Below are 25,649 nucleotides of genomic sequence, written 5' to 3'. Positions count from 1 at the left end.
TAAGCTGAGTGGCATTTAACCACATACACCTAGACCTAAGATCAACAGCTAGGCAGAGGTTCCATGTGGATACACACCATGTCTACAGTATAAATAACACGTGGAGCACAGAAATTGCTATTACTCAGCATGTTTCAGAAACTATGTGGAAAAGAAAGAGGATGCGAAAAATTTGGGAAAGTATACTCAAAACAAGACAAAAAAAAAAAAAAAAGAAGGCACTGTTTGAAGCTGCAGAAGTGTACTGAAGGTGAGTTATATTTTATTTTATTTCATTAAAATATATTTTAAAAACATACTGTGTAAAAGAATTAGGATTCTCAATAATTTATTATTTACATTAACAAATTCTGCTTGACTGTTATTCTATAGATAGAAATGAAGAGTCTGCGGAAGGGAGTTGTATCAGCTTCTTCAGGACCAAGCAAGCCTCTTGTCCAAGAAACATGTCCAAAATTGCATTTCTTTCCATTTCAGTCCCTTCGAAATAATATTTGCAAACAGATGGCAAAAAGCTCAATGAAAGGTCATGCTGGTGAGTGTTGAGCACTCACAGTGAGCCGGGAATTCAGGGTGCTCTGCAAGGGACAGACTCCAAGGAGACATTAACATTGCACTGCTCAACAGTCAAGAGGCTGCAGGGTCCAATCCCACTCCTGCTCCCACGGTCCCATCTCTGCTGAAATCCATGGCATTACACAACAAGGAGGCCTGCACGTGACCTCTCCAGGCAGATCTCAGAAAGCTGGACAAACTCCTTGAGACAGGGTGGCAGTGGAGAGACTGTTTTTCCTACCACTGTAGGCACACTGCAGCTTATCATTCTTTTTCAGTCCAAACACAACATAAAACTCAGTGTCTTCCTTCCCATCCTCTGGGAAGAAATATGCATAGGGAATTATCTCTCTGATGTAAACATCTGTAAGCACCATTCACATATGCTGGTCCACATGAAAAGAAAAAATATTATCAAAGTGCCTGCTGCAGCCTTGACCCTTCTTAGCGGAGCAGCTCAGCTTTCCCATCGGCTTTCCAGACTTCTGAAATCATCCGGGTACCCAAACATCATGCACAGCTCATTGCATTGCCAGTTGCTGCCTGCTTTACTATTCCAGGAAAGAGCAGTTGCCCTTCCAATGATTATACAAAAGCCCACGATTAAAAGAAGTAAAGCTGTCAGCTCGTGTGTTCTGTGTCCTGGAGGCACTCAATGGTATTTCTGACATCTCGTGTAAGGCACCAATCATCCGGTAGCTGAGCAAAAAGTGACCCACGAGACCTCCATTAAGCAACTGCAGAGGGAACTGACAAAGTTCAGCTGGTTTGCTTGTCTTCTTGCTTACAAAGCATAAAAAGTGTGGTCACGCCATCTGAGGAAGTTTCTGGTGGTATCCTAAAAGGGGAACTCAACTTGCACCACAAGGGGCACGGGTGACTTGTGCCTGCTTCAGCACAAGTTTCTGACAGCTGTGTAAGGGTGGGAATTCCCACAGACATAGCAGAGATTTCCTTGATCCCCAGGAAGCCTCTGCTGCCTTGCTTTCACAGAAAGTGGGTTTGTTGTCAGCAGCAAAGCAGATACCTCCTCACAAGATGTCTCCATAACACACAACAGAGGACCACATTTACAAAACCAGCTTTGTGGCACTCTTGCTGCAGCTTTCCTGCTGTTGGTGTTGTCTGCACAGCCTCATTCACAGAGATGCAATGCCAGAGATAGCAGAACCTATGGATGAAGAGGTTGGCTGGATGCTGGCTGGCTGCACCCCTGAGCAGCCTCAGTCCAGAATGTCAGTCTCAAATGGGACCAGGTGGTAGTATGTCAAATTGGTGACATAAGCTGTTGGATCATCACTGTCTTCCAGCTCTGAGGTAAAGTCACTAACACTTTCAAACCTAAGGAGAGATGAAAAAAAAAAACCACCAAAAGGCATTAAGTCATTTAGAAAATCAAAGGAATTGGGGAAAAAAGTACTAAGGGAGTGGGAGAAGCACTTGGAGCTGATTTCATCCACACCTCCTTCATCTCATATACTCATGTGTTTATGACTAAACCATGGGCCAGTGAGAACCATGGTGAATGTAAGCAATTAATCTTGTCACCCCTGACTTTCAAAGTTACTAGTGAGGAAGGAAGGAAGAAAGCAGCAAGTGAGTCTTGTAAGAGTGAATCACGCAGTTGAAGTCCACATCTTTCTATTTTGTTCCCACAGCATGTGTCAACAACTCATGATGCCTCAATTCTCACATAAAAGTGAAAAAGAAACTGCCTTTGTTTCACATCTGAATTTGGACTCTCAGTCCTTCCCTTCACAGGTACCTTCTCTGGATTTAGCTTTTTAATAGGCCAAGTGTCTAACATAGGTAGGAAAAAATGACTAGAGCGTCCTTCTTCCAGAGTCTAGCTGTACTTCCTACGGCACAAGGTTCAGATTTTGACAATCAAAGGATCTACAAATATAAAAAGATTCCCAAATTTAGTTTCACTTGTTTTGGTATTTTCCTCCCCACTTCCCAACACCTGTTTCATAACCTGCACTTTTGCAAGAATCACCTACTGTCTCATACCAACTCTCAACCAGAAGGCATTGAGCTGTTAAAACCTACACTTCTCACTGTTACACATGTTCCCATTTCAAGAAGGCTTGAATTTCTGTGGTAAGAAACATTATCTTCTTCCTAGATAGCCTAACAGTTAAAGGCAGTCACTGCAGGCCAAGGACTAAATTTCACCTCAGTTCTAAAGGGGTTTTGAAGAACTGTAAAGTTTCTTTTTCTCAAACTCTCTCTTTAATATTTTGAAAGAAATTTCATTCACTATGACAGAGTGTGAAATACAAGGAAGTAGAAACTGAAAAATTGTACAAGATGGAAAAAGAAATTCTAACCTAGCTCTCACTTTTACATGTGTCTCTAATACTTTATCAGCCCAGCTGGCCTACTGAAGCTCTCTGAATGGCAGATAAACAGATGAGCTTTAAAATAATTAATATTTAAAACTGCATCTCATATTTACATTAACTAATTAGACTCTTTAGATAAGTCAAACAACTGTGGACATCCCTCTAACCTCGCCCTAGAGGGGGATGTAAGAGCTGAGTATTTCAAAGGACCTGAAAAAGGGTGGCAGGGAAAACAAACAGATAAGTCTCCCACTCCCATCTCTTCCCAAAATTTTATTTAGAACTCTCATGGGTTATAGCACAGCCTGGTCTATACATCCTGCAACATATAGCCACAGTTCTGTCTTTTCCATACTCCTTCCTGGTCCTTCTCATCTCTTTTTTTTCCAACAATGAGAGCCAAAATAGAGAACCTTTTCTTGAGCAGAAACTCACAGATTTTCTCCTGCAGTGCTGTGGCTTTGCTCTTCACTTTAAATGAAACAGCAATGAGACTGAACTTTCAATGTTTGTTACCCTCATTCCTCTAGTCCCTCCAGGCTGTTTACTTGCCTGTGTGTGTGGGAACGAGTGCACGAGGGAGTTGACTTGGTATCTTGAAAATACTTCACAGATCACATTGTGTTGTCTTATGGACTGCAAGTGATCCAGAAACAACAGATTATGAAATACCAGAGGGGCAGATAGAGTGAAGAAAGCAGAAGAGGAGTCAAGAAGGCTATTCAGATTCTGCTCTGTTTCTCTTATCAGCATAAAACCACATTATTACATCTGAAAGGTCCCACAGATTTTGTAGTTCTCCAGCCTCACTGATAGGTTACTACAAGCAGAATGTGAGGAGCAAAGCAGTGGACATTAGATGCTGTGGTTAAGCAGAAAGCTTTTCTTGCCACCAAAAATGAAGTGTGTGCACAGCAGTCTGCAAAGCACTGCTCTGGAGTGCTCACACAAAACCAAACTCAATAAACCAGGACTGTTTACCACAGTCAGAAGCTCTGTATGACATCAATAGTCAAAATGCTTTTGTGCTGTTACCAACAGCTCTTTCTCTCAAAAGAAATTCTGCAACTCTACTGTGGACCTTCAGATTCCTAAATGACTGAACTGCTGCCCTTATTTTTTTTTCCTCTAAGTACCTTGATGGACACACTGTCTTTTGCAAGAGCCTACTTCTTGTGTTGTAAGACAAAATTCTTTATCATTTTAATCTATTTGGTAGTCTTTCACAAGTAGTGTTTTCCTGGGCTCAGTTTTGGGGCCAGTCCTGTTGAATATCTTTATTAATGGTCTGACCATGGTGATCAAGTGCACCCTCTGGCAGTTTGCAGATGACACCAAGCTGAGTGGGAGTGCCAATGTGCTGGAGGATAGGAAGGCTTTCCCAGAGGGATCTGGACAGGCTGCATTGATCAGCTGAAGCCACTTGTATGAGCTCCAACAAGACCAAATGCTGGGTCCTGCACTTGTGTCGCAACAAGTGACCCCATGCAGAGTTACAGGTTTGGGGCAGAGTGGCTGTAAAACTGCCTGGCAAAAAATGACTTGGGTGTGCTGGTCAGCAGTGGCTGAACAGGAGCCAGCATGTGCCCAGGTGGCCAAGAATGCCAATGGCATCCTAACCTGTATCAGAAATAGTGGCCATCAGGAGCAGGGCAGGGATTGTCCACCTGTACCCAGCACTGCTGAAGCTGCACCTTGAATCCTGTGTCCAGTTCTGGGCCCCTCACAGCAAGAAGGACATTGAGGGGCTGGAGCACGTCCAGAGAAGGGCAACAGAGCTGCTGAGGGGTCTGCAGCACAAGTCTGATGAGAAATACCAGAGGGAGCTGAGGTTTTTTAGCCTGGAGAAGAGGAGGCTCAGGGGAGACCTTATCACTCTCCACAGCTGCCTGAAAGGAGGGTAGCCAGGTGTGGGGTTGGACTGTTCTCCAGGTAACAAGTGACAGGGCAAGAAGTAAGGGCCTCAAGTTCTACTGGGGAAAGTTTAGATTAGATATTAGGAAAAATTTCTTGACTGAAAGTGTTATCAAGCATTGGAATAAGCTGCCAGGGAAGGGGTTGAGTCACTGCCACTAGAAGTATTTAAAAGATGCACGTATCACAGAATCATAGAATGGTTTGCTTTGGAAGGGACTTTCAATGCCCCTGCCATGGGCAGGGACACCTTTCTCTAGGTCAGTTTTCTAAGACCCCATCCAGCCTGATTCTGAATGCCTCCAGGGATGGGGAATCCACAACTTTGGGAACTTGTTTCAGTATCTCACAACTCTTATCTAAAGATTTTCTTCCAAACAGCTAATCTAAACCTACTCTCCTTCAGCTTAAGGCCACCCCCCCTTATCCTATCACATGCCCCCATGAAAATTCCCTCTACAACTCTCTTGCAGACCTTCTTCAGGCACTGGAGTGAATTTGCCAAAAAGGCAGCTTATCCAATGCCATAGACTCTGCTGCCGGCCTAGAAGAGAAAGGTACCTCTGTAACAAAACCAAACCATGAATTCAAATGCATTTATTTACCACCTTTTTCTTTCAAAAGGACTTTAGACTACAGTCCAAGAACCCCACACAAAAGGACTATGCCTTTAGTTATGCCACATGGATGCTGAGCACACTGGCTTCACTATAGTTTACAACGGTGTGGTGTAGTGTCAACTAAAATCAGAGAGAAAATGAAGGAAGCAGAAAAGACCTACTTCAGAACAACACAGTAAGCAACTGCAATTTGGAAAAGTGCCGTGGTTTCTTTTGCAACAAGTATGAGACTTTTCAGCTGATGGATCACTAGTCAGGCAGCTCTGCAGGCTACACAGCTAACCAGTATAGGGAATGAGCAGTTCCTGCTGAAGCTTCAAGCAGTTTTTCCCAAAAAATCCAGGCTTGCTCTGCAAAATGTCTCATTCAAGTCCATCAGCAGCCAAAACCCAGAAGTCATAAAGAGTTTAATGCAGCTGAAAGGAAAAAATTCCCATCTGAGGATATCAAGTCCACAAGGAATTAACTCTGATTTCAGGGTAGAACACACCAGAAATCCAGTTTTACTGAAACTGAAAGGGAGCAGCATAGGATTTGAAAGGTTTTAAAGTTTCCTTTCTGGGCTAATAACATACCTTTAAACCAACAGTATAGAAAATCTCTGCTTTTGTAAAAGGTTCAATTTTTACAAAACAGCTGTGCTGCACTGGTTCCACTATCTCCTAGCTATTATGTCTTGGCTATAAAATACAGCTGCAGGATGGGAAAATTTAGGGCACCGTATCAAACACACATTGGAAATTTATTAACTTCTTGACTCTTGACTTCACATCCTTTGGAAAGTTAAACAAAGTCAGGCTGTTACCCTGGATTCAGTTCTTCCACTACAGTTTATGGGAAACTATGCCTACCATTCAGTTTTTGTCACATTAGTATTTTCTGACCTTAACAGTCTCTGACTCCAATGGGATGACAGTTAGATGATAGTAGTTTCTGATCTCAGGCTGGTAAGTTTTGCTTGGGCTGGAGCACATTTTCAAAATCAAAACTAGCTATAAATATTTTTTAAATAAATTTTTTTAAAGAATTAAAGTAAGGCAGGAAAATGCTTTCTTTGGTAATTTTCCTCTATAATTTGTCATTCTCAGTACAAAGAATGATCCACTGTGAATTATAAAAATTTTAATTTTCAGGTATTGGCCTTACAGAATTACCTCTAGTGTGCCATTTCAGCCTCATTATTACTATCTTATAAGCTTAAATGCTGTTAGCAAGGTCAAGATTCAAAACACTAAGTGATAAGTTAATAAAAAGACTTCAAGAAATTACACTCGAGCCAGACATACTCTCCAGCCTCTGACAAAATGTTGCCAAGCTCTAAACCTTCTTACAGACTGGCATTTCAAATATGACAAGACAGATCATTGCATTCAAAGAGAAAGGCTCCATTAGTCTTTCATTATTCTCTTTCCTTCATTCGACTGCTCTAATGAAAAAGTAGGTCAATATTTCTCATCAAAAATATTAAAATGGTTCACTACCTGAAGCTCATTGAAATATCAATCACCTGATATAACAGAAATCTGTAAGAGCATATTTCCATCAATACCCATCTGTGCATACAGTCACTGGCTTAAGACCTACATGTATCACAGAATGGTTGGGGTTAGAATGGACCTCTGGAGATCATTCACTCCAACCCTCTGACAAGGCAGGGTCACCCAGAGCAGGTGACACAGGAAGATGTCTAGGTGGGTTTGGAATGCCTCAAGAGAGGGAGACTCCATGACCTCCCTGGCCAGTCTGTTCCAATGCTCTGCCATCCTCAATGTAAAGAAGTTCTTCCTCGTGTTGAGATGGAACTCCTTGTGCTTTAGTTTATGGCCATAGACGCCCTCCTGGTTACAGGTTTCTGACCCCAGAATACCTATATGCACTTGGAAGCAGAACTTTCCAATGAAATCAGTCTAACTTGCCTTTTCCCTAAGGATATACACATGCTACACCAAGTCCCAGCTGTGCAGCTGTTGACCTTTGTTCAGTTTTTGACCTTTCAGGGATACCTTCCCCTCTGAGAACAGTGTCTTGCTTTCCAAACATTCTACTGTCCTTTGTAGCAGGATATGACATTTGTTAGGCTATTTGAGTTTCCAAGTTTGGGCTCAAACCAGCTCTCATCACAGTCATGAGAGAAAGAAATAATTCTGTTCTCCCTTCGCAGCACCCCCATGGCAACCTCAGTTCTTTTTTCATACACAGAGGATTGATCACTTTGTGGTCAATCATTCTCCCATTTTACCCATTTTAACAGTAAATTACTATGAAGTGTTAGCAATCAGGCCCAGTAACCTTTAACCAGTCAGGATGACAGCTGTACCAGTCTTGCTCTTAGGCAGACAATAACATTTTGCTAGGGGGGTGGGAAAGCTACAGTGAAGGTGACAGCATTGCTCCTGCTCAAACGCCACTTACAAATGTTCTGCTGAATCTACATCCAGGTGCTTCTCTTTCCCATTAGGTATACTGTGGTCAATGACTATTGTTTCAGTGTTGGCTAAACAGAATCCATTTGATCGCATGATTTCTGTTGGGAGAAGAAAGAAAACAAGATTAAAAAAAAAAGCTGGAAAAGAGCTGTGTATCGTATGTAATTGACATGGCAATGAACTGATATGTGCATATGACATTGAAAATCTGCACAGGAAAGTAGGAATGAAGAACTGGTTTCACAGCTTCTAAAATCTGCAAACTGACAGTGCTCAAGTAATTTTATTCACCTAACCAATTAATGACACAGCATCTGAAGCAACTACCACTACCAAATTATAATTGTATTTTTCTTAGACAGTCCTGGGCTTAAGTAAAAATAAAAAAGGCATAACAAGGTCAAGACTTGACCATACAAGTTAATTTAACCCCCAAGACATAGGAAGAAATACCATGTTTTACACTGCCCTTAATACTGCTTATTTGTTTCTAACTGTGTTAGAAGCCTCCAATACAGAATATCTAAAATTGACACCTAATTCCACTGACTTACTACCATGGGGAGAATTAATAACTAAAGAACAGTATCTGATGTGAGAAGTTATCCACATCTGTGCTCTATGGAAAATCAAACTAGGCAAGTCACAAGGATTTCTTTTGAATAAATGCACTTTTCAAAAAAAATCAGCACTGAATTAAGTAGGATAACTCTTGATCTGCCTGAAGACACTATGACCTTGTGTTACAGCCTTGCATTATCAGCACAACAAAAAAAAAATTAGCCTGTGGTACAAAATATGGCAGGCAGAAAACACACCAACAAATTTCACCTATATATACAGCTCAAGCAATGAACAGCAGATGAGGCATGAGAGAGGAGGTAATTTTTTTTTAACATTACATGCTCCTCATTAAGGTAAAGCCAATACTCACTTTGAGACTCATCTTTGACTTTCATTCCTTATTTTACTGCAGCTCCCTTTAGCAGAATACATTTGGGGGTTGTGAAAACATTGAACCCCAGCAGAATCACATTTCACATGACTCATCTTGAGCCATCATTGTGTGATTGTGAATTTATGGTGTACAATAAGATTTCCACCATAAATTCAAATTCAGCTTTCATCTTCGAGGGCAGCCCTTTCTCTCTCTCTTCTCCACCACCTACCATTCTGAGCAGGACCTTTTGGGGAACAGCTTGATTTTTCAGAGAATACAAAACATTTTTGCCTGCTTTTCCAAGACTGCAAGCCAGGTAGAGAGCTGTACTATGAGTAACAGGAATGTCAGTATTTTCCTAGTGTCCTTGACTTGACCTAAGAGTTAAAGCATTTCACTGCTGCATGAACTGCTTTACCCATTATCATTTACTGCCATCTACTGACAGTGCTGCCAGACACTGAAACATTTCCATTTGCAACATCCAGATGAGGCAAATATCAATTAACATCAAATTTCCACCTATGTTCTTAGCATTAATTGCAGCAATCACTTGAATGATGAAATTAATTACCACAAGATGCTTCTGGATAGCTGCATAGGTAGGAGAATCTTCCTCCAGTTAATGAGGTGTGACTCGTCACTACCAACAATAATTTAGAATTAAAACATGCTATTATTATTCAGCTGAGATAGTTTTGTTAGTACCAAAGAAAAATTATACCAGCTCCTTGCAATATTATAAACCTTGGAGGACTATGTAGTATTTAACTTCAATTAACTGTAAATAAGCTCTTCTGGTGACACAAAACCAGGAGTTGGCACTAGGTTTAAACAAAGTGTTTCAGTATAGAAATACAAAACCAGGCACACCAGAAGCTCATAGACCTTTTGACAATGGTCAGTAGCAGATGAAGAGGGGAAAGGCTAAAAGAATAGGCAAGGATAGGCTCTCCACTTCACCCACTAGCAATCTGTGGTTTAGAACTTCCTATGTCTCCACCTGTGACAGGTTTCAATGCACTTGTCCTCCACTTCCCTGTCTAATTCCCTTTTGAAGTCACTTCTGCTTTCAGTTCCACCATATCCTATGACAGTGAGTTCCACTCCTTAACTATGCTTTGTATGGAAACAAAACAATATTATAACTTTTCTTTTGTTTGTTTAAAGCCTGTTGTCTGTCAATGATATTCGATAACCTATAGCTCTTGTTTCAGAAGAAGTACAGGGTAATTGACCTCCTTTATTCACAGCTTTGTAGACTTCCATCACACCAGTCTGTCATCTCATCTCATCTCACAGGTGAAGGTGTCCTTCTTTAATTAACCCCTTTCTTAGACAAGCTGTTCAACAACTTGAATTCTCTCTGTTTATTTGTATAATTTTAAATTCTATTATATCCTGAGATGAAGAAACCAAAATTGTGCATATTGTATTCAAGAGGGAGCTATGCTTCTCTTCTCTGTTTCCCTCTCCTTTCCCAATAGTACCTAATATTCTCACTGCTGATATTGCCCATTGCTTGGCACCAAGCTTACCCTTTCACAGAACTGTATGAGTAGCTTCAAAATCTCCTTTCTAAGTGCTAACAGCACTATCATATGTGATGATGTGCAGTAAGGACTGCATTTTCCTCACATTCACTGCTTTGCATTTGTCAGCCTCCCATGTCACCTGCCACTTTATTGTCTGAATGCACCTTGCACAGTATTACAAGGAAAATTATATGCTCTGTATCACAAAGCACTATTGAGAACGACATCTTGAATTGTTGATAGAGAAATAATAATGGCAACAGCAAGGAAGTAATTTTCATTTTTCCATTCTTGTGTCAACTGCAGGTAGATAACAATTCTTACCTGATATTTTAACTGGACTTTGAAAACTTGGCTGAATTTTATGGACATTGTCATTTTTTAGAACTTGGTCCAAAGGAGATCTCTCAAAGAACGTGAGGACAACTTCAGATCTTGAATACTTAAAAAGAGAAATAAAAACAAACATCCATTTTTAACCAGTAATTTGCTTTGTCCCTCTTCTCCATTCCCACCCCTTCATAGTATGACAAAAGGACTTATAATAAGCGACAGCTTGGAGGCATCATTACAGAGTTCTGGCACTCAGCATTCCTCCAAGTCACTCAATAAATTGCTGCTTCTTTCAGAGTTTGGCAAAGCCCATCACATTCTAATCTGCATGAGAGTGCATGTCCCCATGAAGGAGGAGTCAAGCTGGGCTAAATTGGAACTTGGCTTACACACCTTCCAGGGCATGTTTATAATAGTCTTCAGAAGCTTTTCCACTTCATTAAGTCTGGCTTCTATATCATGGGCTTCTTTTATTGTGATGAGCCCTAGAAACAAAGTAAACAGATCACAAGCATAAACAAAAGCTGGAACACTTTAGCAGCCAGAAGCAGCCCCTCAGGAAGATGTGTAACAACCTCAAATATGCCTTCCAGAAATGTCTTTTAAACCAACTGATGATAAAGCATGCACCCCAAACTGAGGTGGGTGTAGTTTACAAGCAGAGTTGCAAGCCTGACACAAACTCAGCTGTTTATGACCATATGTAGGAATTGCAAGACAAGCAGAAGTAGAACCACCTACTCCCTCACCCACAGTTTCACTACACAGCATTCCCAGCAGTGATAGTTAAACAGCCCGCTTTCAGCTTCCAAGAATCATTATTCATCCTTTTTTCTGTAAATAAAAAATAAAAGAAAACCCAAGAAAACCAAAAGACACTTCCTACAGATAAGAGGGGAAAAAAATAAACACAGGCTAAACAAAAGGCTTTGAGAGAAGTTTTGTATTTCTCTGACTGTAAGCCCCAGTGAGTGGCCCAAGGAAAATTTGTCAGTATCATGTTTGTCAGTATCAAGTGCAAGATAACTGTTAGGATTTTTTTTTTTCATCTATTCAGTCACTGAATTACCACAGTGCTGCAGAAGGGATTAAGACCAAAATTTCACTGCCCAATGTCCTGAATGATGCATTTCAATGCAATGTGGAATTACTTGGTATGGTGATCTCAAACACTGATACCATATTTTGTATGTATAACCTGCAGGACATCTCTAACTTTCCCCTCCTCCAACAGACTGAAGGAAATACAGCACAGGCTGGATGCATGTATGGGGCATATGAGAAGTAAATCCCAAAATCTCACATCCCTCTAGTGAGCCTTTTATTGCTGATGCTTGCAACCTACTTTTTCTACGCAAATCATCATTTAACTTCTACATTTGTGCATCTTTTCCAAGCAGCAGGATGTACTCATGAAAATGAAATCTTTAAGAGAAATTATTAAATATAAGAAGCCACAATAAACAAACAAAAAAAATCCGAACAAAAAGCTGGAACAGGAAAAGACACAATCAATTAGAACCATCAAAATTAAAAATCTGCAAAGCAGTCTGTGAGAAAGCACTTCAATATATTACATTGTGTAAGTGTATCTGCATCTTCCTAAAACACAGAGCCATCAAACTTGCAGAGTGTGGGAACAACATCTACAAACAGTTTCAGTCTGCACCAGTCCTTGTTGTTTGCTACCAACGAGATACAATCCCATAGAAACTTTCCAGACAAAAGTGTGACTTGGAAGCTCTCAGCTCTCCTCCAGTTACAGCTCTAAATAAAACAGAGATTGTCTCCAAAGCAACCAGGTTTACTTGACAGTTGTCCCACAAAAGTCCCCTATTTGTACAAGTCTTTCTCTTGCTCAAGAGTGCTTCATTTTGCCTGTTTTTCAGCTTGGCTATCCCCTCACCCAGGTACAACTCGCCCCCTCTCCTGACAGCTGAGCAATGCACGCCAGCAGGCATATAAGGGAGATGCTGTGTGTCTTGCTTTGGCTGGTGTACACTACAGTCGGGTAGCTTTCCTTGGAAATTCTCTGGAAGGCTGTAAATGTGAATAAACTCATCTGCATGGGTCCACAGACTGCATAGTCGCTGGGCTGTGCTTGACATTACAGACCTGAATTGCGTTCCAGCACCCTTCATCATCCTAACTATGGGGTGCAGGCTGGGTGGATTTGCTTGGCCCCTCCACAAGTAGTTCCCATCCCACATTTGGACTGAGTTCAGATTTTTCAGTTAAAGGGCTGTCATTTTCCCTAAAAGAAAGAAGAAGCTGCCAATGGCCCCACAGCTCAGACACCCATCCATGATGTTAGCAACACACTGCTGACCGTGCTGCAGTCCACCTCAAAAAACCAGAGAAAACAGAGCCAGCCACCCTGGTGCCAGCTGCCATGGGGTGCTGCTCCACTTCTCCTGCTGGTCTTGATCCATTGTGCATAAACACTGATATAGTCAGAGCAGAGACTGCCCAGCTGTGGCTGCTACCTCACCACCAATCCACCAGGGATTCAGCATCCAGCTGCTCCCTCCCAAATCTGCCCTCGATCTCGGACCATCTCCCAGATAAGCATGCACTGTTGGAACTAGTATTTTACCAGGAAGAGGGACACTTTTAAACAAATGAAGATATTCAGACTGGGAGGGGGAGAAGAAGAAAAAAAAAACCAAAACCACCTCGGCAACAACCCTGAGCATTCATCCCATGAGGAAAAGCAGCCAAGCGGTCAGGACTTCTCTCATTAGTAATCAGGGAAAGCATCTGCAGCTCCACATGGTCTTTTTATGCTTCACCAAGAAGTCAGACAAGGCTGTCAGCCTGTTGCACTGTCACAGATCCCCCCGTGGGAGGTTTTACAGCTTCTTGCATTCACAAGGAATTTCCAGCTCTGGTATATTATCTCCTTCCACCTCTTGGAAAGACACCAGCCATGCCAATCCACACTCCAACCTGGAAACTGGCACAGAAAACTTGTAACATCTGACACCATAGAAGTGTTTCTTACTGAAGCTTTCAGTAATATCAAAACCAAAAAGCAGACAGCGTAGGAAGGAGGGTGATACATCTGCCTGGACAGCTTCCTATATATGTGCTCAGTGATTGCAGATGTGCAGCTTTGGGACGTAAGGCTGCTGACCTTAAATGAATTCCCCATACAGGGAGTTCAGTTTGGCCAGGCTAAAGCTTTTATTTTCATACATCTGCAACCCAGACAAACAGAAACCCCTTGACTGGCCTCATATACATATATTTAAGCCTGTAATTTCTTCTGCAATTGTCATGAAGTTTGTAAGGCCCTCATTTATCTTAATTCTACAAGTCTCGGTTTTTAAAAGCTAACAGATGCTCTTGTGGTTTTCAGTTAGTCATAGACCATGATCCCACAACCTCAGAGACTGCTCCCAACCACACAGCCACACTGACCAGAGTGAGGCACTGCCTGCCCAAGCAGCCAGGAGCAGTGGAGGTCCTGGTCCTTCCTTTCCATCCCTTTCAGCACTCTCTAACTGGCTGCTGTTATCATCCATAGCACCCACGTGCACGAGGAACACTGGGGTTTCACAAGGTAAAGTCTCTGGTGTCAACACTGGCTTAAGGTGCTCCCACCCTCCCCTGCATCTCATTTCCTCTCCCACACCACAACACAGAGCTGTTTCTGTTTTGCCAGCACAATTAGGTGAGCAGCAGGCAATACCTCAAACCACTCCTGTCAGAGGCTTCACCTCAGGAAACCCCAGCCTCCACAGAAGAAGCAAGAGACTGCAGGCGAGGATGCCCCATCCAAGCTCCTTTCTCACCCAGGCACTATATTAGGTTTGAGCAGGAGCCAGAATTTGTGTAAAGAAGGATCATAGAACCTCACCCAAGTTTCCAGGCCTATCCTTCACTTTGTGGGGGTTTCTCCTTTGCCTGTCTTCTTTTTCCTGTTTGGAAGATTTGTCAAGGCAGGAAGACAGAGGAAAAAAAAAAAGCCAGAGACTGATGTAGGATCTCCAGACACTGGAAACGCCTGAACAAACAGACACACAGACACGCTAGCTGACACTGCAGACAGAGCCCAGCACCCCCACCATTCATTAACCCTGACACAAATGCACCAAAATGTGGATGCATCTGAAGTGTGTGGGACCCCCTGGCCACATATGAGGCATCCATACAGCAGCAACAACATGTCCCGAGGCTATTGTCTCTGCCCATGGGCCATGAACACACGTCTAGCCTGTATTTCCATCTGGGAAATAGAATTTACTATCCAAGAACCCTTACTCTGTTTGATATAAAATAAAAATAAGATACCAGTAAAGCAGCCAGTATCTTGGAACCAGTTGTGCTTTCTTCACTTGTTCAGTCATGCAACAGAGCTGAACTCAGAGCTGGGAAATTTGTTAGTGAGGTCATGGTGAAAGGCTGTTCTCATGCCTTTTTCTCAGCTCTGGCCCTTGTCTGGACTGCTAATGGAAAACATGAACAAACTCCTCCCAGGAAAACTTTGCTGTCTTGTTACCTACACTGTACTTGGACAATTAGCGGTTATTCCAAGTGATTGAAATGCTATAAACACCTATGTTTATAGGGTTTGACATAAACTGGGGTCCTGCTGGCTCCTTTTTTGCCACAAACCCTGCTGCCAAATACCCCAAACTTGTAAGATTCCTTCACCCTGCACACAGGGGAGCCAACAGGCTGGGTGACAAGAGGGACGACACTGCCTAACCCAGTGTGGCACTCACCTGTGCCTGGGAGACTGCTTTATTTTTATTACATAATCAGTGATCTCATTCAATCCTTTTGACATTTTCTCTGCCCATTTCCAGACCAAGAGCCCCGGGCAGAGTCCTTAAAACTGAAAAGGATTTGCTTTCTGTTTTAAACTAAGTGTAAGTAACAACTCTGCGCAGAGCAACATGTGTCTGGAAAAGTATGGCACAAGCAGCACCAGAAGCCTGCAGCTTTCCTCCTGGCCTGGCACCCTGGTGCTGGGGCAGCTGCAGGAGGCTGGGAGAGCAGGCCAGCAGCTGTGTACCTGGCACGCTGGCTCTCAGCGTGGGAGAGGGGCCCAGAGCTGCACACAGGCAGGAAACGAGCTCAGCAGCAGGGGAGAACGAACAGAGAGCCAACTCCTGATGTGAACACACAAGCCTTGGTAGGGCTGTCCTATTACTGCTGTGAGCCACCAAATCAGCAACTAATGACATTCTGAAAACCACAGATAATGCACCCCATGTTTGTACCACAGGAAGCAGGACAGGAATTGCAGCATGTGCTCATAATGAAATCACAGAGCAGTCTTGACAGTCAGCATACACAATGAGCTTTGTCTCAAAAATCCTCTAGTGCCCTCCAAGGAAGAGTAAGTTCATGCCCAAGTCAAGTATGTATCTGTAATGTCATGTCAATGATGACACACAGAAGTCTGTTTCTCTGGAGATGTACAAGTCACTATGTATACGTGATACCAAACTGTGGGCAAACCCCATCTCTCCAGTCTGAAGGACTACACCCCATGTTTTTGGTCAGGACAGGAGTAAAGAATGTCCATGAGATACCCTATTTTCTCAAAATCAGTTCTATACCTACAGGAAGCTGAACAAGAAGCCAAGGTGTACTTTCTAAGATACATGCAAGACAGAATGCCAATAGTCCTAAATATTGTGTGTTTCATGAAGATTAAAGTTGCATTGAACCCCTCTCATTTAATTGTCTTTCCATTCCCTATAGGGTGACTGCAGACTAGGTATCAAAGGGAAAAAAATGAGTAACAAATAAATCCAGAGAGAAATCCTAGTGTGTTCTGCTAAACTACACTGCAAGTAAGATTTGAGGCTTATAGATTTAAATCATGAGTCCGTTCTTCTCTCTTTGCACAAGACTCCAAGCAGCAGTTAGGGATTTCAAATCTTTGGGGAAAACATATAAGCTGCCTTGCATGGGACACTGCTACTTTGCTGTCTCTCCTCACCAGACTTCAAAGGGAGATGTACCTCTTTTCCCCAGTTACAGCATTCATTACCACTGCAGTGCTAAAACTTTTTTATCCTTTTTCCCTCATTCCCTTTCCCTCAGATATGTTCTAAGCTTTGTGCACACACACAATCCAGGATGTAGATGGAGCAATAGAAGGAAGGTCCTAGTCATTAGAGAATAATGTTAAATTAGAGTCTAATTTGACTCATCCAAAAAAAGACCAGGTCCAAACTCAGATCAGGATGCTAGGGACCACATCTAGTCGACTTCTGAACAGACCCACAGACAGATATTCCACAGAAACATGCAGAAACTGAAGCTACTCATCTGGCACATGGATCAGGGCTGAAGGATGACAGACAACTCAGCCCCATTTTTTCTGCTGATTTGCTCCTTTGCCCTGCTTCCTAATTCTTCCATCTGCTTAACTGGGTCTTCTCAACACCATTTCAGCTGTCATTTTCCCCTGCTTCATGGCCACCATACCTCACTCCTCCTAGCAGCTGCCAGGTAGGATCCCTCCTCACCCCAAACACTGTTCCCTCAACCTTGCCACCTGGGAACTATGGCATTAGCCACCTCTGGCTGGATTCTGAAAAGGCCAAACCAGCTCCCATTTACGGCTGCCTCCTCTCTGATGAAGGAAAGAAGGATAAAAGATTGCTAGAAGGGCAAAGGAATACTCAGGGGTATGTAAAGGCAGGAAATGAAAAAAAACACAGCAGATGGGAAAGCTTGTTTCACACAACTTTTCTTCAATAACTGCAGAAATAACACCACAGGGATCCCTTAAGTCCAAAGACTTGATAAGATCCAGAGAAGGGCAGATAATTACAGGCAATCAGGGATGTCAGATCTTCAATTACTAGAGACCAGGACTGTCATTTTTTTGTTCTCTGCCTTTTATTTGTGCTGTCTTCTGCAGCATCTGGTTCTCATCACCAGGGATAGGATCCTAGAGCTAGCTACAGCACTGGTCTGACTTAAGTCTGGCGGCTCTAGCAACTCCTCTTTGATGCCTCTCTCCTAATTCTTCAACCCATCTCTTTTGGGCAGACACATTTGCCCCCTCCCCTTGTGGGGGAGTTCATCCATCTCATGTGACAGGAGTCACTACAGCCTTTACAAAGGATTTGCTATCAATGCAATATCGCTGACAAGATCCCTCTTGGTGGCATTACTGAGGGAGCAACTAAAAGAACACAGCAGAGCTGAAAAGAAGAGTGGGTGTAGGGAGGTGGACTTTTGACATTTATCACATTGTGCTGCCCTTCTTAAGCTTGATGACGAGGACCAAAATTTTTAAAGAGGTATCAGTACACAAAATTCATTTTAGTCACTCCCTATTTTCAGAAGTTCCACAGGGTAGTAGCAAACATGTTGAAGATACTGAGATAAGTCTGTTTGATGCAGAAAGAGAGAGAGCTTTCAAAAGCCTGCCCACACCTTTCTTCTTTTGCAGTTCATATGAAGCAGATTCAGGATGGGGAGAAGTCCTGTCCAAACAACTGTGACTACAATCTCCCAAAGCAAAAATGACAATGACCTGAGGACACTGGCACTCTCGAATACCCATGCAAAGAAAGGAGGCAAGTTAAAAGCTGAGAAACTCAGACCCTCAAGATGATGGGTTATCCACACATTGTATTGTTAGTTATGGGATCTCCCAGGATCTCTGGAATGGAGAAGGCATGTTTTGGTGGCAGAACACAGCAGACAGGCTTTCCCCACAGAATTCCCTGTCTTGATGCTTGATGAACCACAAGAAAGAAAAAGATGTCAAAGAAGCATGAGATAGGAGTGAACAAAGCAGTCAAAACCTGCTGAAAAATGCAAGCTCCTACAACCATTTTTAGTGCTGGTTTCTTATCAGGTGAGAGCTGTCATGAAAAACACACCTCATTTCCATTCCTTTCCACCAAAACCTTCCCTGACACATTGCCTTGGTTCACCACAAAAAGGCAACTTGTGTCTAGCTTTATAACAACACAGTCAGCTCCATTTATCTCCATTATTACAAATGAACCATGAAATCCAGCTGATAAAAAAACAAACCCAGAAGCCACAAACTTAATTTTGGTTATACAGTTCTGCTAGAGCCTGATAACCAAGAGCTGCATCTTTTGTCTGCCAGACAGAAGCTCTGAGCAAGCTCCACTAATGAACTGTTGACAATGTCAACAATGAAAAGAGCACAATAGATGCAGTGTATTTATCTGTATTGTCACAGCACCGAGAAACAGCTGCCGTCTGTGGAAACCACTATGCTGCTTCTGTAGAGCTCCCTCTTCTCATAAATCACACTCCCAGATGGTCTTGTAAACAACAACAACAAAAATGCAGCATATAGAAAACGAAGTTGTGAGTACAGCATTTGCAAGCAAACAATGTTCCTGGGTAGGCTCCTTGGGAATTGTCCTCTGTGTTGGGCACATCCCTCCAATGGCAGCCCTGGAGGAGCTTCCCTGCACAGGCACTGGGACATGGAAAACACCTGCTTCCTGCAGGAGGATGGCACCCCAGAGGCAGGCACAGGGCTTGGAGCTAGAGCTCAGCCTAGTCTCTGTGAGGGACTGCTCAGCTCTGCTGCAGGTAAAGTGACTGCTTCTACGCTAGGAGGCAAAATAAAGGTGCAAGGTTTCTACAGGAAATCACCACCACTACTAGAAAACTTATATGGATGGACAGAGGTTGAGCACCTGCAAGGTGGAAGGGAACAGAGAAGTTCTGCAGAGCCATAAATAACCATGGATGGCAGCACACCGGTGAGGGAAACCTGGAGGAAAAGAAAAGGAACAGAGAGAAAATAACAGAAAGAAGAGCAAGGGAAAAAAAAAAAAAAAAAAAAAAAAAAAACCAAAAAAAAACACGACAAAGAATGAGTCAGAGGAGGCATGGAAAGGAGGAAAATGAGAACTTTGGGAAGGGAGACCCATCTAGTAATAAAATAAATCTGTCAGAGGGCTTCTGATTTGGCAGCTCAGAGTATCAAAGCAGGACCAGGCACTACAGGTATGTACAATATGAACAGTTACATTGGAAAAGCATCTGAGCCTCTGTCTTGGTAACAAAGGCAACAAACAAGTGCAGAGGAGGATTGCCAGAAAGCACCCTGGCTGGCACTCCAAAGGCAAAACAAATCCCAGTTTTGAAAGACTGCTAATGTGCTCTTTTGGCTTCCTTAAGGAGTTGATTCTGCCTGCACTGAAGTCAGAGGTGAGGGAGGTGTGTGACTGCTGACTGTATTGAAGCTGGATCAAGTTCAAGGATAAACCTTAGATGAGACCTACTCACAAATGGTATTTAGAGAAAATAGGACAGGAGGGGGGTGGGGAAAGCAAGAGTCCTTTTCCAGATGTATACCTCAGTTCTGGTGTCTGTTTGGTCTGCTGCAACCATTACTATTTCCATCAATTTTAAGTCAGCTTCTAAGTCCATAGCTCTGCCTTTCTCAAGAAAACTGATTAAATTCAAAAGTAGACTTTGCATAGAGAAACAGTTTAGTAACATTAGGCTGTGTTCATTGCAGGAGTGAACGAACCCGTGTTCTCCTGTGATCCTCTTTTGTACATCTGCCTAGAGCAAGGGACAGGCAGATTTCAAAGACAAATAAAATACTAGCAAGTTACTGGCAACATCACAGTGAATCATACTTAGTCACCCTGCAGGTATGCACATATCTAACCTTGTTTACCAGCTTCCCAGTGAGATGCCTTGTGCTGCTGAATGTCCTTGGCCTTTAGCATCAGTGTACATTCCAGAGAGTGCACTCTGCCATGCGTTCCTACTAGTTACCAAAGACAAGACAAAACTGTGGGAATGCCCTACTCCCCCCTGGGACTTCCCCTCCTCTCATATCTAAGAAAGGGCAAGATGAACAGCCACTGCAGACAGCTACACCTCCCATCCTCTCCCCTGCAATCTCAAAGCACTCAGCAGCTCCAGAAATAAGGAAGGGGATAGCATTGTGGAAGCTCATCCGGGAGGATGAGGGGTCAAGGAAGGAATGGAGAGAATGGTTTCCTCATGCTGAGCAAGAAAAGAAGCACACTCCTGCACAGCATGAACTGTCTGCTGAAGCCAGCAATAGAGGTAACAACCAATTCTTTCTAAAATTGCTGACGTTTTTAAAATAACTACAACCTTTGTTTAAAAAGTTAATAACATCAAATAGCTCAAGTTTCCCCTCTCAGTAATATCCCTTACACATAACACACTGCAGCTTGACTGAGCTGTAGGATAATGCTAGTCCTTTTAATGCTCCTTAGGCAAATCTGTAGGGACTTTGGAGTCCTTCAATGCAATGCAAATTTGGCTTGCAACACTTTATCACTTCCTCCAGATAAAAGCACAGCTGATATTCACCTTCTTTCAGGAAGCCCAAGATAAACACACACACACACACACACATAAACTCACATACATATGCAAATACATTTGTATATATATATATAAATACACACAAATGTATATGACTAAATGCTAACACACACAAGAATGGGCTTTTGTCAGGTGTTTTTGTTGGTTAAAGTACATTGAGCTTCACTGTAGACAGCACGACATCTGCTTTTAAACATGGCATTAAGAAACCATGCTTACCCCATGAATTTTGTAAAGACTGGACATGCCACATGCAATCTCTTTTTACATGCAAAGCTTTGCATCACTGTCACTTAGTTAAATGAGATTTTTATGTTTCAACTTTGTCAAGTTATCAGAGGCTGTGACCAGCCAATTTAAAATGTTGGTTTGATGAAGTGTTCTTTAGGCAGAGAAGCATACTCTGCAAAGTAATTTTCTTTAGAGCAGGAGCAGCATAATTTTAAAGAGAGAATTGCTGAAATTGTGACGCACGCTGTAATTGCTTAGAAACTACTCCTGATTTTTATTCTGCCTCTGTTGCAAAGTTAACCCCCACCCTTTCAACAAGCTAAACAGATCATAATCTACTTATATTAGGTTTCGATTTTTCAGATCCTGAACTGATGCTTTGCTCATTCACCATTCTACTGAATGCAGTGTGCCTCTTCCTGAGATAAAGGTAAGCCAAGGCTCCAGGTTTTAGGCAGAGATTGAGCAACACAGGCTGAGGATGGTTAATCTTTCCCAGCTGCTCGTGCATGAATGGTGTATCTACCTGGGACTGTCAAGTAAATCCAGTGCAAGGGACCATAATCCCATTTGGCTCAAACCGCACAAATAATGCTTCGGAGAGAAGTGAAACGAATTGAACACTTTGCAAAAGCTCAGGCAGGCTTTGAGACAGGAGAGGAACCATGCTCGCTTGAGAGAGGCGCTGAGGAATGAGAAGGGCTTTAGGACAAGCAGCAGCTCCTGTGAGTAACCAATGGGGAAGGAGCACTGGGAGGGGCAGCAGGCCAAGGATCGAGTCCATTTACAGCCAGACACAGCACACACCCCAGTCCAGCTGCCAAGCCACTCTTCAGAGCCCGTAAAGCCAGCAAGAAGGACTACGGGCACCCTGGCACGTCAATTTCTAGTCATAGTCACTCCGGTAGGTGCTGTGCCCTGCAGGCCACAGGCAGGCTCGCTCCAAACCTATCCAGCATCCTCAAAAGCCGTGGCCCAGGTGCCACATACACTTGAAGGCCATTATTACTGAGAATTTACCGCCTCTCAGCACTAGCAAAAATCGCACCCGGGCTAAGAGGTGGGGTCTGGCTTCCGCAGGAACAGCCCCATTCCCAGCCTGCACCCAAGCGGGACGAGCCAGCCCCTCCGGCACCCAGCGCTGCGGACATCTCCCCCGGCAGCCCGGAGCGAGCGGGGCTGCGGAGCCGCGGCTGCCCTGCGCCCATCGCCGCCGTCTGCAGAGGGCACTCGGGGCCCGCCAGCGCTGCCGAGCGCCGGGGCGGCGGGGCCGGGAAAGCAGAGCCAGGGGACACCGGCCGGGGAGAGGGCTGCGGCTCCCGCCACACGGGGAAGCTTGGACAGGGAAAGGTTTTAATATACGGCACATAAAATAACCCAAACCAAGCCCACCACCAGAGGTTAGGGATCTGGCAGGAGCATGGAAAAAGACCTGTGTCACTATAAACACCTGTCAGAAAACATCCTTGGGGAGGCAGCCCGGGAGAGATCGCCACTGGCAGGGAACAGAGCTCGCTGTCACACAGGGACGGCCCAGGAATGAAGTCCCGTGGGTTTACACCACTACGAGCGGTGGAGACCAAGTTCAGAGAACAGCAAAATGCAGACCCTCTCCAAGGGGGTCCCACTAGCAAGGTAAGAGCTTGGGAAAACTTACCCACCCTCTCACAGAGAAAATCCGGCACAGAATATCGGCTTTTCCCCGTTCCTGTCAACCAAATCATTTACGTCGTAACTCAAACAAGTGGGGGGACTGGAAGGGCTAGGTGTACACCCATTTTCAGATGACTGGATGCTCCTCACCACTCTACACACTTGAAATACGTCAGAGTAGAACACGTAACTCTACCTAAAAATTACCCCAACAATTAAACAAACTAAACCCAACCCGCAAAGACATCTAGGGTACATCCTGCTTCTGCAATGCCTGAGCATGGACAACATCCCTCGAGTTTGGTCAATCCACTTCAGAAACTGGAAGAGAACAGACGTCTCTACTGAGCGCTGTTGCAATTCCCGTTTCTCAGAAGTTATGCGAGGAATTATGCCAGCTCCCAGAGTTGCTCCGTCCCCTGGCAAGCGCCGCAGCCCTTTTTTTTGCCCTCTCCTTGTGGCAAACAACATAGCAACATGCGGAGATTTTTCAGCTACACCCTTTTCCTTGCCAACCTCCCCCAACCCTTCCTCGGGGAGCCCGGAGGCACCGGAGAGGGGCAGCGCCAACGGGGATCCCTCTGCTCCCCCAGCCCAGCCCAGCCCGGAGCCGCGCAGCTGGAGACAGCAGCAGCGATACTGGGGTCACCGTCCTGCGTGGAGCCCTCGGCTCCAAATGTACAGTCAAAAAAAAAAAAAAAAAAAAAAAAAAAAAAAGAGAAAAAAAAGGAGAAACACAAATCAACATCCCGGGAGGAGTTTCCGACCGCAAAACGCCCCCGCAGTTTTTCTGCCCCCCCGTCCGGTTCTCAGCGGCTCCAGCTCCTCTCCCCCTTCCTTCCGCCGAGAGGGACCGCTCGCCCGCCCGCCCGTCCTCCCCGGCCACCGCCACCCCGGGGAAGCGGCGGCCGAAACCCGCCCGCCCGCACAGCACAGAGCGCCGGGGCCGCGGAAGCCGCTCAGACCTTGGAGCAAGGGGGAGCGGGACAGCTCGGGCCGGTCCTCGGGGAAGGAGTCGAGGAGCCGCTTGAAGAGGCGGCCGAGGTCGGAGTAGCTGCGGTGCAGGTAGAGGATGTTGCGGTCCGACCACTCGGTGCGGATCTCGTAGAACTCCTCCTCGTCGCCCCGCCGGCTGATGATGAGCCGCCGGATGCCGTTCACCCAGCAGCCCCGCACGTACATGTTCACCAGCGAGGTGCCCTCAAACACGGCCGAAGCCATCCCGCCGCCGCCCGCACATCCCCCGCCGCCGGCGCAGGGCGAAGCGCACCGCCCCGCGCCGCCGTGGCCAAGTTAAGAGGAGGAGGAGGAGGAAGAGGAGGAGGAGGAGGAAGAGAGAAGGGGGGTGCCACCCGCCACACGCCCCCCCCGGCCTGGCCCTGCCCGCCGGGGCTGTGTCGCCTCCCGGCGCTGGAGGGAGGCTCGCTAGTGCCTCATAGACGGCGGCCGGGGCACCCTGCCCCGCCGAGCCCACGGCGCCGAGCGGGACGGCGCTCACCCCCTGCGGGGCGGGGAGCAGGGTGGCTCGGCCCCTTCTTCTCGGCTCCGCAGGAAGGCACAGCCCCTCCCGTCCAAAGGCGGGGGGACGCCCCGGTCCCGGCCCCGCAGGCAGCGCCCACCCCTTCCCCGAACCCTGCGGTCCCCGCGGGGCGGGATCCTCCTCTTCCTTCTCGGGACGTTTTCGTAGACACCGCAGACATAACGAGGCATTTTTTTTTTTCTCCTCGCAGTGACCCCAGAAGTTTTTTTTCGGTTTTTATTTTTTTCCTTGAGCCTCCGTCCCGGCCAGCTGAGGGAGGGAGAGGGAGACTGCCAGGCTGTCAGCCGGCAGGGAGGATCAGCGCCCCCGCCGTGCCCTCGGTGGAGCCCCCGGCAGCCGAGCCTGCCCTCCAGCGGGAAGGGGCGCCAGCACACAGAGGGAAAACAGGAGGAAGGGAGTACACAGCTGGTGCCTGGGACTCCTTCGGCCCTTTAATAATAGTCTGGCGGGACGGCATCCCTGAAGGAGCCTCCAGCAGCATCGCGTACGGCAGGGAGATGGGGAGGTCTGTGCTGCAAGTACAGTCCCTCCTTCCCGCCGGGACCACATGCCATGCGGTGCCCGAACGCCCGGAGAGCGGGGACGGGGAGAGCTGGCGGGGGTCACAGCAGTCGGCAGCAGGCATCTGGCAAAACCGGAGCAGCACCGCAGAGCGAGGAAGTGTGTGGGAGATGCCTGGATGCCTGCAAATGCCTTGGAGCTGCGGGGTTAAGATATGCGTACTGAAGGTGAAGCAAATGACAGCGCAGTGATGTAGGATGCATCATCCAAAACGGGATTCTGCTGGAAGGCAGTGGCCTCCGGCACTAGGCTTTCTGAGACAGAGGGGCTCGGCAGGGCCTAGGGAGGCGGGAGGAACTTCTCTGGGTCATGCCATGGCCCAGGGCAGGAGAGACCCTTCTGTTTGTATAATTTGGGGAGGTCAGAGGTCGATACACTCACACTACTACAAAATTTAAGCCAGTTTCTGCCAGAGTGACATCTGTGGCTCAGGAGACCAAGAATTCACATGGTAAAAATTCAGGTGCTGTTTAATCTCTCAGAAAAGTCAGCAGAGCCCACAGGAAAGACCACTGTTACAAGGATCAGCCAAAAGGCAGTGCTTGGAGAACATCATGGCTGGATCAGCTTGGGGTAGCACAAATAAGCATGATGGGATGGCACAAGGGTGAAAGATAATAGGTTTTTGTAAAATGCATAATTAAATAAC

At 45.2% G+C, this 25,649-nt stretch overlaps 1 protein-coding gene across 1 annotated transcript; it reads right to left on the bottom strand.

Annotated features, from left to right (window-relative positions):
* Window positions 1-256: 256 nt before the first annotated feature.
* Window positions 257-24,290, bottom strand: PXDC1 (PX domain containing 1). The gene is made up of 5 exons (XM_058034297.1): window positions 23,865-24,290; window positions 11,065-11,156; window positions 10,663-10,780; window positions 7,850-7,961; window positions 257-1,896 (listed from the first exon to the last, which is right to left on the bottom strand). The coding sequence occupies exons 1-5, from the start codon at window positions 24,118-24,120 to the stop codon at window positions 1,779-1,781; spliced, it is 696 nt and encodes a 231-aa protein (XP_057890280.1). The 5' UTR covers window positions 24,121-24,290; the 3' UTR covers window positions 257-1,778.
* Between the last annotated feature and the right edge of the window lie 1,359 nt (window positions 24,291-25,649).

The sequence above is a fragment of the Melospiza georgiana genome, chromosome 1 (assembly GCF_028018845.1).
Source record: "Melospiza georgiana isolate bMelGeo1 chromosome 1, bMelGeo1.pri, whole genome shotgun sequence".
Classification (NCBI taxonomy): Eukaryota; Metazoa; Chordata; class Aves; order Passeriformes; family Passerellidae; genus Melospiza; species Melospiza georgiana.
The sequence above is the reverse complement of the archived record's forward strand: the minus strand, read 5'-3'. Positions and strand labels throughout refer to the sequence as shown.